The 21251-nt window shown below is 41.3% G+C and overlaps 1 protein-coding gene across 1 annotated transcript in view; it reads right to left on the bottom strand.

The window, feature by feature from the left end:
* cdc42bpab (CDC42 binding protein kinase alpha (DMPK-like) b) overlaps window positions 1–21251 on the bottom strand; it is a 124936-nt gene that overhangs the window by 76748 nt on the left and 26937 nt on the right. Inside the window, 1 exon segment of the mRNA XM_051937024.1 lies at window positions 4088–4179. Coding sequence (XP_051792984.1) covers window positions 4088–4179 — 92 coding nt within the window.

Here is a 21251-nt window from a genome sequence, read left to right as displayed (position 1 = left end):
TCCATCCATCCATCATCCATCTATCCATCATCCATCCATCAATCATCCATCATCCATCCATCCATCATCCATCTATCCATCATCCATCCATCTATCCATCATCCATCAACCATCCATCATCCATCTATCCATCATCCATCCATCTATCCATCATCCATCAACCATCCATCATCCATCTATCCATCATCCATCCATCCATCCATCATCCATCTATCCATCATCCATCCATCAATCATCCATCCATCAACCATCCATCATCCATCTATCCATCCATCCATCTTCTTCTTATCTGGGGTCGTGAGGAATATCTATGAAGTTTTCCAAAGTAGTTTAAATCAATCCACTGGACTTTAAGAAAGTTTCTTTCTTAAAGTCCAGTGGATTGATTTGAACTACTTTGGATAACCATGACCTGGATGAATGACAACCTACACGGACATCTATGAAGTTTCTCCTCATGTGTTGAGGTTAATTTCCAAATTTGTTGTTTGTTTTTGTTTTTTAGATTCATAACAGCCATAAAGTAAAACCGGCGAGCATTCTTCCTAGGACCTGCCAGGTGCCTGGAGTTAAAAGTGCTTCCAAACCTGCAGAAAGCTGTCAGACGGCTGTTAGGAACGGAGCTCGGGGCACATATCTGGGCATCCAATAGGGTTTAATTTCCTTTTATTTGATGAAGCCAGATGGAAAAGCTCATTAAGGAACAGAATGAAAAGGATCTTTACAGCCACTGGTAACACATTCATACACTCAGGTTATTCTACTTTTATGGTTACATCCAGATTACAACGAGCTGTATGAAGTGTGCATATTTCTACGAGCTGATTAAATAGTAGAGCCACGCGATGATCGTTAAGCTAATTTAATTTCTCTGCCATGCAAACCTCGCAGTGAAAGAGCATTGGAAAGTTACAACAAGGTATCAGCATTCATGGGTCACACACATCGCTGAACACACACACACACACACACACACACACACACACACAGTCACATGACTCACACATGCACATACACACGTGGACAAAATTGTTGGTACCCCTCAGTTAAAGAAGGAAAAACCCACAATTCTCACTGAAATCACTTAAAACTCACAAAAGTAACAATAAATAAAAACTTATTGAAAATTAAATAATCAAAATCAGCCATCACTTTTGAATTGTTGATTAACATAATTATTTAAAAAAACAAACTAATGAAATAGGGCTGGACAAAAATGATGGTACCCTTAACTTAATATTTTGTTGCACAACCTTTTGAGGCAATCACTGCAATTAAACGATTTCTGTATTTGTCAATGAGCGTTCTGCAGCTGTCAACAGGTATTTTGGCCCACTCCTCATGAGCAAACAGCTCCAGTTGTCTCAGGTTTGATGGGTGTCTTCTCCAAATGGCATGTTTCAGCTCCTTCCACATATGTTCAATGGGATTCAGATCTGGGCTCATAGAAGGCCACTTTAGAATAGTCCAACGCTTTTCTCTCAGCCATTCTTGGGTGTTTTTGGCTGTGTGTTTTGGATCGTTGTCCTGTTGGAAGACCCATGACCTGCGACTGAGACCAAGCTTTCTGACACGAGGCAGCACATTTCTCTCCAGAATGCCTTGATAGTCTTCAGATTTCATCGTACCTTGTACACTTTCAAGACACCCTGTGCCAGATGCAGCAAAGCAGCCCCAAAACATTACTGAGCCTCCTCCATGTTTCACCGTAGGGACAGTGTTCTTTTCTTCGTATGCTTGGTTTTTGAGTCTATGAACATAGAGTTGATGTGCCTTACCAAAAAGCTCCAGTTTGGTCTCATCTGTCCAAAGGACATTCTCCCAGAAGCTTTGTGGCTTGTCAACATGCATTTTTGCAAATTCCAGTCTGGCTTTTTTATGAGTTTTTTTCAGCAGTGGTGTCCTCCTTGGTCGTCTCCCATGAAGTCCACTTTGGCTCAAACAACGACGAATGGTGCGATCTGACACTGATGTACCTTGGCCTTGGAGTTCACCTTTAATTTCTTTGGAGGTTGCTCTGGGCTCTTTGGATACAATTCCAACGATCCGTCTCTTCAATTTGTCATCAATTTTCCTCTTGCGGCCACGTCCAGGGAGGTTGGCTACTGTCCCGTGGGTCTTGAACTTCTGAATAATATGAGCCACTGTTGTCACAGGAACTTCAAGCTGTTTAGAGATGGTCTTATAGCCTTTACCTTTAAGATGTTTGTCTATCATTTTTTTTCGGATGTCCTGGGACAATTCTCTCCTTCGCTTTCTGTTGTCCATGTTCAGTGTGGTACACACCTTTTCACCAAACAGCAGGGTGACTACTTGTCTCCCTTTAAATAGGCAGACTGACTGATTATGAGTTTGGAAACACCTGTGATGTCAATTAAATGACACACCTGAGTTAATCATGTCACTCTGGTCAAATAGTTTTCAATCTTTTATAGAGGTACCATCATTTTTGTCCAGGCCTGTTTCATTAGTTTGTTTTTTTAAATAATTATGTTAATCAACAATTCAAAAGTAATGGCTGTTTTTGATTATTTGATTTTCAATAAATTTTTATTTATTGTTACTTTTGTGAGTTTCAAGTGATTTCAGTGAGAATTGTGGGTTTTTCCTTCTTTAACTGAGGGGTACCAACAATTTTGTCCACGTGTGTACCAGCACGCCTCGGAGCAGCTCCACTGAGCATGTGAGTGTTTAGTACTGCAGCTACATGCTAGATATCTTCATCTGTCAATCCATCAATCACTTTCTGTCTCTCCACCTCCTGGAGCATTTAAAATGTTTTAAAAGGAATTCTCTGACTTGTTTCTGGGAGATGGTTTAACAGTTTCAGAGATGAAACTGCAGCCCCTCATTCTCTGCAGAAATCTATAAAAGACGCATCATTAAAAACAACTCAACTGTCAACTGGAAGACACACGGTTCAGGGACACTGGCATTATGTCAGACTGCTGGCTGAGGACCACAGTACCTGTCCCTCCAACATTCCCCAGCTGTGACATCATTACCTGAAACTCAGTGACAAACATATTTCAGGTTCCCTACAGGCACACATAGCTGGAGAAACTCAGTAAACGTAAGTATTTAAAGCCACAGTGTGTGCTTTCTCTGCTTCTGTAACTCATCTTCTGAAAGAACATTTTTAGGGTTTTGTTCGAGCTACAAGTAGAGTCATGCTCCTGTGGCAGAGCGACGCTACACACTGCAGCTGGAATGCAGCAGAAAGTCATCACCACCAGCAGCAGCACCCCAGCCTGGTAGAAGTCAGGTATGAAGGCACCAGAGAATAGCCTGGTACCAGCAGCTGTGGCCCTGTAAAATTTCTGCCTCAGGGAAGAAGTTCCACACTTTGACAAGTCACTGCTGACTTTGTCTAAGCACACGAGTAGACAAAAAACATACAGTCCAGACAGTCTATCAAAAACAACCAATTACCATGTCTGAACCCTATCAGACCCACAATGAGCAAAAAATACAAAAATAAATTGTGTGTGTGTGTACATATATATATATATATATATATATATATATATATATATAATATACACACACACACATACATATATACATATATAAAATCTGCAAAAAAGAATATAAAAAAGAAAACTGAAAAAATTACATATAAAAATACATAACTACATATTTTTTCTGTTTGTTTTTTGTGTGTATATATAAAAACTCAAATATAGAAAAACAATTCGCAAAAAATAAAATTAAATAAAATTAAAAACAATTATATATATATATATATATATATAAACAATATATAAATGATATAAATATAATTATTATATATTATTATTCTTATATTTAATAATTATTATATATTAATATTAGAAATATATATATATAAATTATATATATACCCAATTATAGAAAAAATTAGCAAACTAAATAATATAGAACAAAGCTAAAAATGATATATAATAGAAAATAACAACAAAAATAAATAGAATTGATGTATTTTCGGCACAGCGGGTTTTATAGGGTTAAACAAACAACAAAGAATAAAGAACCAAAGTTCAGGTTATTGGCGTGTATAATGATGGATTGCTGCATGGTTCAGTGTAGAAAACAGAAGGTGTGCTACCTCTCCGAATGCTCCACGTCCGATCACTTTAAGGATCTCAAAGTCCTCCTTGTGCAGACGCATCTGCTTCACTTTGGATGTGAAGGGCTTGGCTGCAGAGAGGAAGACAGAAGACAGAGGTCAAGTTGATTCAAATCTGCCAAAAGTGATCTATAAAGGACATTAAACAAAGAGGACAGAGTCTTTTCTGGAAAATGTAACATCAAAGCTGGAATAAATTATCATCATTTTTTGTCATGAGGCCTTTAATAGAGGTGGAGGGTGTATGTGGGATCTGCTGAATGAATCACAGAAGAAGGAACACAGCAAGTACACCCAGGCAGGGCTATATTTGGCTCTTATCACGACTATCAGGGCTTCCCACAGTATTTTATATAGAATGGCCTCGTCTAAAAGTCACAGAGCCTCCAGGAAATTATGCACTGTCATGAAATAATAATAATGTTATTTTATTAGTCTGGTTAAACTTTTGTCTCGTATCAGAGGCCTAACAGTATGTTCACTTCACAGTAATTTATCAGAGTGGCAGTAATGTTTGCAAAAACAACAACGATGAAGAAAATGAACCCAGTCACTTGCAATCCCATGCTGAAAACAAACACACATAGTTTCACTGTAGATCAGACATCAGATTGAGTTTCACTTTCATTCAGTCTTATAACTCAGCACAATCTGTATTAGGTTCTTTTTAAGACCTGCTCCGATGAAAATCCTTTTTTTACCTTGATGCATTTGTTTTTTTTGGCACTGAAAGGCATATCTGGAGTGAAACAACCAGTCAACACCCTGTTATAACTTGTAGATTTTCATACACTTAAACAGCCTATCATATCAGCTAGCAGGATGGGACGTTCTGTTGAATTATTCTTCTTAACAATTGGCATCAACATGTACAGAGAGGTAGAGATTACATAGATGTGCACATTATACAGGACATTTTCAGTTAAGTCTATACCATCCTAAAGGCCCGTACACATGATTTTTGGCCGTCCCAGACCAAAGATACCAACGGTGAGAGAATGGTGGAGATATCTTTGGTCTTGGCTCTAAATCGGTGGTCCTACGTCTCACTGTGGGACAGATTCAAGGACGGCCGTTGTCATGACGACCAAAGACAAGCTGCCATAAAATTCTGACTGTCATAAATTCTGACTGTGATCATCTCCCAGTGTGATGCTGCTGGACCTACGTTGGGCTCATGTTTGGCTAGTTTCTCTGTGATTGTAGGGCTCATGTTTGGCTACTTTCCCTGTGATTGTAGGGTTCATGTTTGGCTACTTTCCCTGAGATTGTAGGGTTCATGTTTGGCTACTTTCCCTGAGATTGTAGGGTTCATGTTTGGCTACTTTCCCTGTGATTGTAGGGTTCGTGTTTGGCTACTTTCCCTGAGATTGTAGGGTTCATGTTTGGCTACTTTCCCTGTGATTGTAGGGTTCATGTTTGGCTACTTTCCCTGAGATTGTAGGGTTCATGTTTGGCTACTTTCCCTGTGATTGTAGGGTTCGTGTTTGGCTACTTTCCCTGTGATTGTAGGGCTAATGTTTGGCTACTTCCGCTGTGACTGTAGGGCTCATGTTTGGCTACTTTCCCTGTGATTGTAGGGTTCATGTTTGGATAGTTTCCCTGTGATTGTAGGGTTCATGTTTGGCTACTTTCCCTGTGATTGTAGGGCTAATGTTTGGCTAGTTCCACTGTGATTGTAGGGCTCATGTTTGGCTACTTTCCCTGTGATTGTAGGGTTCATGTTTGGATAGTTTCCCTGTGATTGTAGGTCTCATGTTTGGCTACTTTCCCTGTGATTGTAGGGCTCATGTTTGGCTAGTTTCCCTGTGATTGTAGGGCTCATGTTTGGCTAGTTTCCCTGTGATTGTAGGGCTCATGTTTGGCTACTTTCCCTGTGATTGTAGGGTTCATGTTTGGATAGTTTCTCTGTGATTGTAGGGTTCATGTTTGGATAGTTTCCCTGTGATTGTCGGGTTCATGTTTGGCTAGTTTCTCTGTGATTGTAGGGTTCATGTTTGGATAGTTTCCCTGTGATTGTAGGGTTCATGTTTGGATAGTTTCCCTGTGATTGTAGGGTTCATGTTTGGCTACTTTCCCTGTGATTGTAGGGTTCATGTTTGGATAGTTTCTCTGTGATTGTAGGGCTCATGTTTGGCTACTTTCCCTGTGATTGTAGGGTTCATGTTTGGATAGTTTCCCTGTGATTGTAGGGTTCATGTTTGGCTAGATTCCATGTGATTGTAGGAGCTCCGTCTATGCTTCAGTTGTTTATTTTTCATGGATGGACGGTGCACGCTGATGACGTTTTATTCTTCGTTCACGTCGACTCATGTACATCGTAGGCTGAGATTCAGCTGCGTTTTCATCGTCCATCTGAACAGATCAAACTTCACGTCGTGCCCAAAGCTTATTAGATTCATATTGTACAGCGTAGCAAGCTGGGAACTTCTAAGATTGTTAAAATCACACAGTGTGGAGAGACCTTTAGGCAGGAAGGGATTACTTTTATTTTCATGGATTTGATTAATGACCATAGAGGGACTTTAAAGTTCCCACTGATGAACTTCAAACAAGAAATAGAAGTCAATGATTATCATCTCTGACAACCAGTTTTCTGGACTATCACTGATCCTGTTCATTAGATTTCATTAAAACAGGAGCAAATTTTTCTATAAGAGCCCAAAAAAGACCTGCACTCATGAATAAATACCCATAACCCACTGCAAACAACCACAACGTTCCCATAACTCCATTCAAACTGGACTTTATCAAAGCGTCGGTGACCACCTGGTCCTCTTTATAGCGTATGACACCGGACACACCGAGGCTGAACGATAAAGCTAGCTATTGTTGCTCCTGCAGTTGTGGTTCCTGCTGGAAAAAAAGGACTTGGGAGGGATCTGCAAGGGTCGCAAATGTTCTCCCACAAAGCCACATAGATTTCATCTAAAGTAGACAAAGTCAGCATTTCCCTCATTTGTGGAAAACCATTCAACCACTTCCTGGTTTACATGATCCCAGCATGCCGAGCATAACCTGGATGGGCTGCAGGTTCACCAAGGTCAGCATATTGGTCTCTATGATACGCTGATTTTATGAACCATAGAGCAGGGGTGTCCAACATGAGTAAAGTAAGGTTTAATGAATAAATGAGAAACTGAGGCTGAATGTTGTTGAAATTGAATTTTTTCTTTTTAAGAAATTTCAGGTTGTTCATAATGGTTTTTAAAAAGATAATTCCTTAAATGTGAACACTTTTGGACCTAAAAAGGAAAATTTGAGTTGTGGTAATTTATAGGTTATTATTCTGTGATTTTACTGGGCCGGTCCACTGGAGATCAAACTAGGCTGAATGTGGAACTTATCTTTTCTCTTCTTTGATTCTTTATACTCTTGAAAAGCACTTGAGAGACAAAGGTGCTATAGAAATAAAACGGACTTATTTATTCGCTGTGCCCATATTTAAACAGTGCTTTAGTGGTTTTAAACTGCAAGATTAGCCCCATTTAGTATTATTAGCATTGAGACAAGTGAGCATTCATTTATAAATACGTCTCTTGTATGTACAGTAGCCCCTTTGGTTAACAAAAGACAAAATCTCCATCCACTGTACAAACATCCTTTTTGTTTTCTGGCTGCTGCAGAATGTCAGAGTGTTGGAGAAAGAGAAAGAAAGAAAGAGCTGAACGCCAGCCAAGCTAACACTCCGGTCTGTCTGCAATCCCTCGCTGGCCAAACATCACGCTAAACTCATCTGGTTGCCATGACTTTACAGAACCTCCAGTGTTTAGGAGAAGGACATTCTCCTGCTGTGAAACAGGGAAATGCCTGCTGAAAATAAAAAAACAAACAGCTCACTCACAGCTCAACAATCTCCCAGTCTTCCTCACTCCCTCCTGACTCCGGCTGGGCAGAGGGAAAGTAGAGTTTTCCGAGTGTTGGCACACATTTTTGCAGCCTGAATACACCCAACAGCTCAGCCATGACAATAGAAAGGGCTGGGAAGCACCTGACATGGGAAAAAGGCTGAGTCATATCGCTGCTCTTCCTGCAGACCAGAAACACTGAGGTTATGTCTCGTGGTTGGTCAGCCGTGTTGTATTTGGGTTGGTGCTTCAGGCGACTGATCAGACTTCACCACAAATCTGCAAAACATTACGATGAACGAGGCTGTGACACAACTCTGTTCTCTTTCCCTCTCCTTTTTCATGCATTATCTGACATCCTAACGGTACAATTCCCAACAAAAAAAAAGTCAAGAGGAGAGAAAAATACACGGCATGCTGACCTGGAAAGACCTCCGATCACCTGCTAGAAACACTGAAGTCCACATACAGACAGTTGCTCTAAGACTCCATATTTGTGCTTTAACACTGAAAAATGTCGTTCTGTTGAAGAAATGCTGCCCTCCATAGAGATAAGAATGTGTGTTTTTTATTCTGAACAGGCTGATTGCGTGTTAACAACCATAGCAGCTGGCAGACAGACAAAGTCATGAGTAGTAGTCAGATTTACACCATTTAGCTCAGGGCTGATGGTAATCCTGCTCTCCGTGGCACATCTGATTCTTTTCAGATGCATCCATGCCAGATTTCATCCAGAATCTCCATCCTGGGGTAAAGATAACATCGAGCAGCTAAGGTTTTAGTTCATGTATCAAAGCTACACAATTATGCCGGAGAAGCAAATGATTTAAATCCAATTTAATGACTGTTTTGGGTTTTTTTTCGACTCTTAAAGCCCAGAAGTAATTTTCTCTCAGTTTCGCTTTCACACAGCTTCAGAGTAAGACTTTATATTCAGCTGGATTCTTACCCTTATTTCAACTAATGTGTAAATAATAAGCTATCTTAGTACATTTTATCTTCCAAAAGGCACAATAATCCAGAGCTACTTGTTAGGATGTTTAAATGATCTCCTATTTTGGTCTTGTTCTTTATTGAATAAAAGAAGTCCTCGACTTAAGTCAGAGTTCCATCCCTACTGCCTGATGTAAGTCGATTTTCTTCAGAAGTCGTAAACAAAGCCGTTCTGTGCATCACGATATCGATCAGTTCTTCATAAAGTCATGAATACCAACGACTTTCATTCAGGTATGAATTATTTTGCTAGAAGATAACAGAACATGTTCTACTGTTTTCACAGCTTGATCTAATCATGCTGATGTTGGTCGGTGTTTCTGTTCCCAGCATTTCATTCTGTCTAATTTCACTTCCATGGAGACGTCTTTCCTTTTCTTCCAAGCATCAGAAGAGTCTGATGTACGCTGGGAGCCATAATGAAGGTAAAAAGTTAGAGAATGTAGCACAATCCAAGGTGGAGAACAACCAGAGATGATAGTGTCTGATAGCGCCGTGTGACGACGTATTCATCCACTCCACTCGTCAGTTAGTTCCATGTAACCAGTTCTGACGTAACGATGAAACGCCGTAGGTCAAGGACGTCGTAAACCGAGGACCTGCTGTAGTCTTCTCTTGCCTTGAGCATTAACAGACATTTTAAAATTAAAATAACTATAAAATTAAAATAACTACAATATTGTTAAACGCCAACGTACATTAAGGATGATGACACACCTGCAGCCATTCTTCAATAAACAAACAAGACAGCTGCGTAAATAAGAGTGTAATGTGCCCTGAAGAGTGAAACTATCTGAAGTAGATAAATGGATTTTTTTAAAGACACAACTGTGGACGCTGCAGGTGCTTCATATTCACGTGCCGTCTTCACTCAGAAGTGTTGATACTGAATAATCATGTTGTTTGGAAGCACACTAGCCCACTTCTCTGAGCCTCGGCATCTTCCAACACCACATCAACTCCACATAAACTGATCTGACAAGGAAGACTGACTCTGGTAAAGTCATACAGCAGTGGCTAAAATACATCCACTCCACCTCTGGTTTGATTCTTAATTCCACCAGCTAACAGGGTGGCAGGCCGTGGAGTCTTTTTGGGGGATGGAACAGGCTAGCAGAGAGGGAGAAAACCCTGATTAGTAGCTGCACGCTGACTCAGGAGCTCCACTAAACCAGCCACATGAGAAATGTCTTTCATCTGAGAGCCAGGAGCCCACAGGCCCTGTCCACAACAAAGCAACACACACCGCCATAGACACATACAAATATGTACACACACACACACAGCAGCAGGTCTGGTTTCCTGCATTTACATCCAACACATAATCACAGATAACCAACTCTGTGCCCTGGTAGAAATAGTACACCAAAACAGACAAAACATGTTCTAGAAATAGTTTCTCCAGAGAAGCTGTTAACGCTTTATTCTGACAAGGAATCCATTTACTAAGTTTATTTACAAGGACGACATACAGGCGGTCCTCGACTTTCATCAGACTTCCATTCCTACGGTGTGACGTAAGTCGATTTTTGCCAAAAGTCAGAACTCCAGTGAAAATGTAAACAAAGCTGTTACGTGCATCATGATATCGATCAGTTTACATGTTTGTGCAACTAGAGTCATTAGCTCACACTGAAACACAACTCGGTCGGAAAACACCGACGAAAATGTAAACAAAGTCGTCTTATAGCGCTGCAAGACTTCTTCTTTTCCCTTCAGGGGTCACCACAGTGAATCAATTGCCTCCATCTAACCCTGTCTGCTGCATCCTCTTCTCTCACACCAACTACCTTCATGTCCTCTTTAACCACATCCATAAACCTCCTCTTTGGTCTTCCTCTAGGCCTCCTGCCTGGCAGTGGGAAACTCAGCATCCTTCTACCAATATATTCACTCTCTCTCCTCTGGACATGTCTGAACCATCTCAGTCTGGCCTCTCTGACTTTATCTCCAAAGCCTCTAACATGTGCTGTCCCTCTGATGGACTCATTCCTGATCCTATCCATCCTGGTCACTCCCAAAGAGAACCTCAGCATCTTCAGTTCTGCTACCTCCAGCTCTGCCTCCCGTCTTTTCCTCAGGGACACTGTCTCCAGACCAAACAACATGGCTGGTCTCACCACAGTTTTGTAAACCTTTCCTTTCATTTGAGCTGAAACTCTTCTATCACACCTGACACTTTTCTCCAGCCGTTCCAGCCTGCCTGTACACGCTTCTTCACCTCTTTTCCACACTCTCCATTGCTCTGGACTGTTGACCAGACGACTGTACATACAGTATTCGTCCGCTCCGCTCGTCAACTAGTGCCAACAAAACACCATACGCCTGTAATCAGCTCCGACGTAACGGCGAAATGACAAGTCGAGGACATCAAAAACCGAGGACCTAGTGTATAATATTAAAGATAAATCTTACCGTTTGGCGTGTTGTACCAGAATTAGTCTGAAGCTAATTTTCAAACTTGTCTCAGCGATATTCTAAGCTTGGACATTAAAACAACAACATTGTGTACTGGTGATAGGTAACAGGAAAACTGTTCAAAAAAGAACTTGGTAGTTTTACTCACATGCATCAGATTCCAAAACGCTTAAAAAAAAATGCAAAATCCAGGTCTAACATATCCCTCAGTAACCCCCTGTTGGCCTCCAAGGTGAGGCTGATCTGCAGCTGCCTGGATCTACCAGCTTTTTGGTGTCATGGTGAGCTAATTTTTTTAATTTTTAATTTTTTCAATTTGTGTTTAAGTTAAAATCATAACCGGTGCACCTTAATGAAAAAATGTAATCACCTAAATTCAAATGAAACCATTTCTCTCCTCATTAAAGATTATGAATACTTATCAATATGCACTGAAATAAAACTTTTCACCTTTTTATGACCCATTACATTCACTGGTTTGTGTGTGCATGTTTTGGAAATCTGTGATGCCAGAAAGCAGGGTTAACATGTAAAACACCCAAACAAGAAACGCCTTCACTAATCAGCTCCCTGTATTTACCATGGGATCAGTGTGACTGAGACAGATTCATAACGACATACTACATGAAACAAAATACCACACAGTCGGGTCATACATCTGAACTTATGAGCTAAGCATACAGGTAGACCTAAACACAGCAACTGTTGCTATGACAAGGTGTGGTAGGAACACTCAAGAAGGGAACTATCCAAGCTTTAGCATGACTGGACCCTTTGTTTTCAGAGTTCTGCAATGTGTATGACGAGGCAGCCAAGACTGGAAAAAGACGACATGTCAGAGTCATTAAATGTACTGCGTGCTTTGTGGGGAAAGCATCGATCCACAGACAAACGATGAGCCCATATACACATTTACTGGAAGTTACACACACACACTTAGAGCCTGTATGATGCAAAACACACACACATGTTCAGCAGTAGGCCTGAGGATGCTGTGAAACTGGAAAAACATGAGTGACGCCACCTAATCCACACAGCCAGACTGGTTTAGCCCAAAATACGGAGTGCTTATCGAGCCCATCTCTCTCAGAGCCATTCTGAGTAAAATTTAGTAACTACAGACGAGTGTTTTCACTTAGAACTGCCCCAAAACAATGCACTCAGCCCGAGTCTGTTCCACACTACGCCTCAGGGCTGTGTTCATGTGAAATGTGTGAGTGTAGCAGTGTTATAATCTCTATTACACATGCACGGTTTGTGTGTGTGACTCAGCCCTGGGTGTAACTGGATTATTGTTGTGTAATAAAATAACTAAATCTACAAGTCACTTATAAATATAAGAGGGCTGGGAGTAGGGGTGGGGGAAACATCCGATTCTTCGATGCATCACGATTCAGACGTAGACGAACCTGAATCGACTCACAAATGTCCAAATTTCAATTCTATAAATCTGTTAAAGTAATACATACATCCATCATCTATACAACTCCTAATCCTCATTAGGGTCGCTGGAGTCCGTCCCAGCTGACTGAAGGCAAAGGCAGGGGACACCTGGACAGGTAACAGTCTGTCACAGGCTCACCTGGACAGGTAACAGTCTGTCACAGGCTCACCTGGACAGGTAACAGTCTGTCACAGGCTCACCTGGACAGGTAACAGTCTACCACAGCGCTACACATAGAGACAGTGGGGAAAAAAATCAACAAACGCCAGGCTTTAAATCATCAAAATCACTTTTTTTCTATATTTCTGGTTATCAAACTTTAAACTATAAACAGGTATATTTCTATTCATCGATCTATCTCTTAACCAAAATGTATTTGAATTGAAAAACTTTATTTATTGTGTCAAATATTGCTAAAAATGCAATTAATCGCGATTAACTACAACTTCTTTGTGTACTTGTTGTCGTGTCCTTTTATTGTGACCTGTAGTCCTGTGTTTTATTGTATGGTTCACGGTTGTGTTTTCTTTGTGTACTTGTTGTATTGTGCTATTATTGTGACTTATTGTCCTATATATCACTGTTATGTCTTTTTCCTGTTTTGAGCACTATTGCTACAATCCGGCATATTTACATCTATTGTTGTCTAAATAGACGTTCATTAACGTGCACATTCCCTATCAGATAAAGAACTAAATAAATAAACAAAGCCTCTAATTGATTACATTGTTCTGTTGTAATCGTGTCCCCCAATTAAAAAATATATAATAAAGACATTAGCTACACAAATGTGCATTTTGTTACTTTCTCTTGTTCTTTTCTAATTTATAGTTAGTTAAACCAATGAATGAGTGAGGAAACAACTTGAAGTGTTGCACTAAATTATGAGTATGCTGTGAATCTGCCCCACCCACCACTTAGTCAATATTACAGGAAAACAAACAATAAAAGTCTAATGATACATGCAGCACAGTTTCTAAACCTCAGTACAGATGTGTGTGTGACTGAGGTGACATTTAAACATTTAAAACTGCAGATCTAATTTGAGGATTAGTCATGCAAACGAACCACAGGTCATGTTCAGAAGTAACCACCTCCACATGACACCGCTTTGTGGGTGTGTGCGTGTGACATGTATGTTAAAGAGGAACCGTCTGTGTGTGGTTTGGGGTTAATTTGTGCTTGATGCTTGTGACTCATTATCCACATATTGACAAGTGTGTTTTTTAGCCTTCAGCAGACGGCCGCTGAGGAACTACAAAGAGCAGCAGACAAAGAGTGATGATCCAGGAGGACAAAAAACCAGGAGACAAAGAGGCTGAAAGGCAACACACACCCACAGTATTCCTGGACTATTTTACATGTCTGTTGCTCATCCATTACACAACTTTTTCACAAATTAATCCACATAAAGTGTAGGAGACTTCTGTAAGATTTCTGTAAACATACAAATGTTTAATTGGAAATGCTAAGAAAAAATTAAACCTAAAATGTATATGTAAGCCCCTCCAGCAAGTATTGGAATTGTTTTCTGCCATAAATCTGTCTAAATTTGTGTAAACTATCCACATGTTTCCATTAGCCGAGCCGAGCTGAGATTTTATCACTCCCCATGTCAGGGGAAATTTCCCATGCTACAGCATACAGTGAGCAACAATAAACAACAATATAGTTACAGTCATAATAATATTTACAATATGCACAAGGGTGAAGGATGGAAAAAGTGGCTTATGGAATGATGTAGAGTGCAAGAAAATCCAAATAGTGCAAGAACTGTACAGATTATGTGATAAAGGATGATGTGACAGAGTCCAGTTTTGTGTAAACATCATCCAGTGATGCTGGTGTTATGAAGTCTAATAGCAGATGGAATGAATGACTTGCGATAGCGCTCCTTCTTGCAGGTTAGGTGTCTCAGTCTGCTGCTGAAAAAGCTACTTAGAGACTCCACAGTGTCATGCAGTGGGTGAGAGGGGTTGTCCCTGATGGATGTGAGCTTTGCCAACATCCTCCTCTATGGAGTCCAGGGAACAGTCCAGCACAGAACCGGTCCTCCTCACCAGTCTGTTCAGTCTCCTTCTGTCCCTTTCAGAGCTCCATGCTCCCCAGCAGACCACTGCATAGAAAACAGCAGACGCTACCACTGAGTCATAGAATGTCCGGAGCAGAGTCCTGCTCACTCCAATGCTCTAATGAGCACACTGTGATGCTGAGGACACACTAATCCATACCAATATCTCAGTCCAGATGAGTGGGGGTTTTTTTTAGCTTTGTTTCAGAAAAAACGTCATGTATGTCTGATATTGTCTTTTTTTACCGATAACCGATATGCCGATATTGTCCAACTCTCAATTTCCAACACCAATATCAGCCGATACCGATATCTGTGGCCTACTGAACTAATTCTAGGTAACATCTCATATCTCCTGTGGTGGAATTAACACATCATGCCTCAATTTATTTTGACGTCCCATTGGATGCATTTTGAGATGCAACAACGCTTTCAGATGGAAACATTGTCTGTAAAATAAGAAAACTACTTTAACTGAAGCTATGGAAAAAAATGCCATATTTATGCCATATTGTTCACACTCTCCCTCTATGATGACTCACAGAGGGAGTCATCCCTTTATGCCAGAGAAATCCAGGCATTATTTTATTGGTTTTCATAACAGGCAAAAAAACAATAACAATACTGATGATATTACATTTTTATGCCAATATCGGGCCGATAATATCAGCTATTATCGGACATCCCTAATGTTAACATGTAAAACTGCACATAATCAATCACTAAGGGAATATGGGTGTCTGCATAATCACTCCTAAAAATCTCAGTTTTGCTAATCCAAAGCATTTCTGTTGCTCAACAGCTGATTGTAATGATGGTAGAGCTGGACCTGAATATCCCGAATACCCGTTTGCTACGGCGGTATCCAGATACTAATTTTGGTATCTGAATTACCCCCCCATATACACATATGTCTATGTGATCACGATCACCCCCCCCCCCCCCAAATGATGGTAAAGACAGCAGAGGCTGAACTGATGGGCGCTTCAGGACATCATCCTGCTTCTGATCTTAATTTTACAGGAAGTTTAGAACTAAAACGTGCAGAGGACAACTGTGGAAGACCAGAGTAAATAACAGAAAATTTGATCTTGTGGGAGAACTTGACGGACACATGGACAGGGAAGGCATCCCATATTCAGGCTGAGGCGGTTACAGTAAGTGTCCGACTCTCACATCCCGCCCCATCCCCAGCTCCAGAGCGGGACGCAGGGACATCTGGAAGCCATAACGGGTGAGCTAACGGCACAAAAATGCTGCTCGCAAGAGAGACGGAGAGATGGAGAGGGAGAAGGAGAGTCTTTCCAAGAATTGACACGAAGAAAAGCAGGAGATGGAGACCTGTGGATGGCCTTGGCCTTCATCTGACCGAGGCTGGTGAAGCTACCACACCTCACAGGCATGCTGGGAGTTTCTCAGACTGTACAGGAAATACTCCGCGTCATAAAAAAGGAGCAAATGATAGGCTTGGATAACTTTGGCCTGTTATTGTGCTGAGGTCATAAATGTCCAGTCATGACTCAGGCTTGGCTTTCTTTTGTTTTTAGAAGAATTCTGGACTCTGAAGATCAGAAAATATGCCCCTGTTTATTAGCAAATGCACCAGCTTGCAGTTTCACACACTCACAGGGCTTTTCCTAAATTATGGTTCAGGACAGGCTGTCTGTTAGATTAGCTTCCCATCCTAAACGGATATGTATGTGACATTTCAGCAGCACCGTGTCAGCAGAAAGCCCAAAGCCATCTGAAGCCGGCCCACCAGCTCCTGGATCATTTTCCTGCTCCAGCAACTTCTGCCCTCAAAATGAGGTCATCATCCCATCATTCCCGACACAAAGTGTAATGGGATTCTGGGTTTATACCATTCCAGGAAACCGTCTGTTAAACGTACTCATCTGGAACAGGAACAACTGAGTATTTACTTTCTATTTTTAGCTAAATTAGCAAAGAGCTACACACTCATTATGCTCTATTTTTGTATAAATGTGAGCCTTTGGTCTGCTACAAATAATGCAAAAGAGCTTCCTGGTTAAAGGCACAATAAATACCATCTGAATAAACGGCACACCGAGGTCATCTAAGGAAAAATTAAGCGGTGTGATGCTAATAACCGAGTCCTTAAAAGGGGAAGTGACTCAGAGGCACTTCAAAAACACGGCCTTTTTAGCAATTCAACTGCAAGTAGCTTAAAAACATCCAGTAAATTACCCAAATTACAGATGGAAATAGAACCAGAGGCTCCCAACAGATGTGTGCTGGGGAACATGACCGGCACAGATAAAAGGTTTCTGTGCGTCTCTCTCACGTGACACGTGCACAGCTGTTTGATACCCCCAGGTGATGCCACGGGGCAGAAACACAACCCCAACACATATCATGGCATGTATGATGCATGTTAGCAAGAACACGCCATTAAATCACTGATAAGCACCGGAAACCCATGAAAGGAAACTGGGAATCACTTACATAGCATGTAAACACGCCTCAGAGCATTAAATTGCATTTAATGCTAGGCTACACACCAGTGACACCAGAATTCTCAGTGCTGTCTGTCTGCAGGAACCCTCCCCGCCCCTCCACTCCACCACAACCAACCTCAACGCTCCCTCAACGCCATTTTCCTTTCTCTGCCATCCATACCCGATTCTCTCTCTTTCCATGCCTTCGTGTCTTTCCCTACACTTCTCACCCCTCCGATCCAACCACTTGCTTCGGTCCTTTGTCTCCGTCTCTTCCTCATTCTTGGTGTTTTCTGTCGGCTTCGGTCTGTCTTTCCTGCCTGCTCGCACTAATAAGAGGGCAGGAATGGTCAGAGGAGTTAAACTAAACAATCTGTGCCCCGCGGCATTAAACACACAAACAGGATGTTCCCAAAATATTAAGAAACCACAAACACCAAAGAAAAGGAGGGAGGCAGGGTTTGACGGAACAATAGATCAGATCAGCGTGTTTCAGAGCTCAAAGCCTGCAGAAGTGCGGATACACCCAGACCAGCGACAGGAGCAGATCTGTGCTGCACCAGGTTCTACCGTCTGTACAGGAAGCTTTCCCACTACTTCAAAGAACACTCCGAGCTCACATCGACCTGCTCAACCCACATTGCAAACAAGTTGATTTACACAATTCTGTGTCAACACGGCGCCCCGACAGCATCAGCAGATAAAGAGTGGATATGAAAGGAGCCTGCGGGCCGCGATACCCGGCTGACACTCCGCTGGTGGTGAAGAACCGCTGCTGCATTGCTCCTGTGGTCGGCATTGAAAGTAGCAGAACGATGACAGCGATAAGACAGCAGGATGTGGAGGGAAAGACAGTGAAGTCTCACAGACAGTCCTGATTAAATTACCAGGTCTAATAACTGAATCACAACTAACGGCAACCTGGAAAACAAAACCGTCATGATTATGTCCATATCTGGAACTCTGTTTATTTTATCTATCAATTAATCAAAGCATATGTCTACAGTCCTTTACAACAGCCCAACGAGCGATCAAAGTGCTTTCAGTAAAACAAGAGAACAACAAGGAGTGTTTCCCTCAGGACTATTTTCAGCAGCAGCTCTCTGGGAGCCATGGCGACGTAAACACACGACGTTTCACTGCAGATTTTACTGTTACAACTTATTTATTGAATGGCCAGTTGAAAATAGCTGTTTAAAGGCTGAATGTAAAAATTAAAATAAAACAAACAAAACTGTTTGAACAAGCTCATCTGAAAATGCCGTCAGTAGTTACATCATGGAGTAGACAGCAGCTTAATGCTATCAACAGTTTACTCAGGTTAGCGACACTGAGTTAGCACCGGGCAAAATTAACTGAAGGTACCGATATGTTTCATAATGTTAGCTGGACATCAGTATTCAGAGAGTGTCTATTTAACTTGTAAAATCTATTTATCTTAAGCTAATAACTTTTCTCCGGTAAGTCGCTGACCTATTTTCCAAGACGACACTCCTCTGACTCTCTGACCTGCTGCCTGGATGCTGGACGTGACATCACTTTCAAGAGTAATTAACGTCGTATTATCCCGACGTATCAAAGAGTAGATACTGAGCCAGACTGTTATCTGTACCTTGGACTCTGCTGTGAAGGTGGAGACATGCAGCGGTGGTGTGTTATAGACAATTAAAAAAAATATATATGAAGGAGCAGCGGCTGGGATTTAGGAATGATGGCCCACCGCTCCTAAATGAATGTAGAGGAAACCCTGACAACAAGGTCCTGGAGGGACTGACGAGGTCCAACTTTGGAGTACTGCCGTCATGACTTCCACAGAAGTGAGCGAGGTTCAGACATGAACGCATTCAGCTGCTGTCAGACTACTGGAAAGGTGTAAGCACAACATTTTTACTGGCTGCTATTGACACGAATCAAATGAAGGCAGACAGACAGGGATCTACTCTAGGACGTAGTAGAAAGTCAGATGGGTCATTCCATTTCAACCAGTGGTCCCCACCTGACCCTCTCAGATTTTTTAAGTTTTTACATACATTTAATACATTATATATGATGGGAAAATCCAAAATGTGAATGCTTTATTGTCATTAGTTTCAAAGTTACGGCCATTTGAAGTAGGTAGGGGGTACCCTATTATTGCAGCCAAAATTAAGGTTGAAATTTTCGACCATTTTCAGACTTCTATAACTTCTGAACAACAAAAGGTAGAGATCTGACATTTTCAGAATCATTTCACAGTGACCTATAGTCCTCAGAAATGTGAAAATATTTACTTTATATTTATAACTGCATGTTACAGAGAATGACAAAGTTGCGATTTTAGCCATCACGAACTTCTAAACTGCTACATTTGGCCCCCCATTACACAAAAACTAATCATCATATCCATTAGAGATTTTATGTGGTATCATTTGGCTATCTAAGGATTGGATCTGTATAAAATGAAAGTGCTATGGTATGTAATGCATGAAATATGAACAGCTAAAAATCTAAAATATCTGTCCCACCTTCGGATTCAAAGGTCAACATGAAACATAGAAGGGTTTATAGAAGCAAGTTGTGCTTGGTGTCAGAATTTAGGGAAATTCCTGTAATTTCACATGATGTCTTTTATTTTTTGATATCAGCTATCCCACATGCTGATATTGACCTTTGAATCCGAAAATTTCAAGTCTTAATTCTGGCCGCAATTTTAGGGTACCCCCTACCTACTTCAAATGGCCATAACTTTGAAACTAATGACAATAAAGCATTCACATTTTGGATTTTCCCATCATATATAATGTACTAAATGTATGTAAAAACTTAGCAAAATCTGAGAGGGTCAGGTGGGAAGTTTTCTTAAAATTGGTTGATTTCATACGGAATGACCCAGATCTGAGAAGTGTGAGTTGAATTAAATAAATTGCAGACCCCGTTAACTGCTTTCTGAGTCTTAGGTGCGTGGATGGAGGTGGCCACCAGAGAAACAGACACTGACAGCTGTATGAATCTTCTGCTTTCACTGCCAGCAGAAACACTTGCTGCTGAATCCCAGGAACAAATGACTGTATGCCAGCCTTTTAGTGAATTCACAAGCCAGAGCTCCCACATCTACCAAGAGGGGAAAAAACACTACAGGGCCGTTACAGGAGCCAGAGCTAGGAATACCGAATTGTGGGAATGTTCAGACCATATTTTCCAATACGAAGCGCGTAAAAATTCCAGTTGGCACGCTCACACAGAAGAGCGCGGTGGTGCTGTGGTACCTCGTCAACTTCCAGCAACACTTCATAAATTTCCAGATCAGTTAAATTAAAGTCACCAGTCACTTAAACAAAAGTAGGACTTTACTGCCAGTGGTTCTCCGGCACCGACATGTCACAACATTCTGACAGATATTACGGCACAAGTTTCCTATTGCCTTTTCTGGGCTCATCCTCGCTCCGATTTTTCCCCCCTCTGGATGTCGGCAGCTTGTGGAAAATAAGGGGGGCTGTTTCTGCAGCTCCCTGGTCCAGCCCAGCACTGACACTGCACCATTTAAGGATCTGATTCCCATTGGGACCACCCATACTATAAATGGATCCACCCAAATGAACAAATGCATCCACTTGTTGTCCATTTATAAGAGCTTTGAAGCAAAAGGATGACAATAGTGAGGACATTCAGATATATTTAGAGGGAATATCAGATCTCAGATTCAAAGCAAAGGACGTGGAGGATGAAGAGAGCTGGTGAGGAAAGGGAGGAGAAGGGAAAGAGATAAAGGGGAAGAAATAACAGAGAGGGAGGTGGATGGGAAGTGGTGAGAAAAGAAGGGAGGAGCAGCAAAGAGAGGAAAGAAAATAAAAGATTACAGAGGAGTAGGAGGAGGGATGAAAGAGAAAAGACGTTGGTGACAGTAAAACTAGACTGTCCGCAGATATACATG

Source organism: Acanthochromis polyacanthus, chromosome 16 (assembly GCF_021347895.1).
Source record: "Acanthochromis polyacanthus isolate Apoly-LR-REF ecotype Palm Island chromosome 16, KAUST_Apoly_ChrSc, whole genome shotgun sequence".
NCBI lineage: Eukaryota > Metazoa > Chordata > Actinopteri > Pomacentridae > Acanthochromis > Acanthochromis polyacanthus.
The sequence above is the reverse complement of the archived record's forward strand: the minus strand, read 5'-3'. Positions and strand labels throughout refer to the sequence as shown.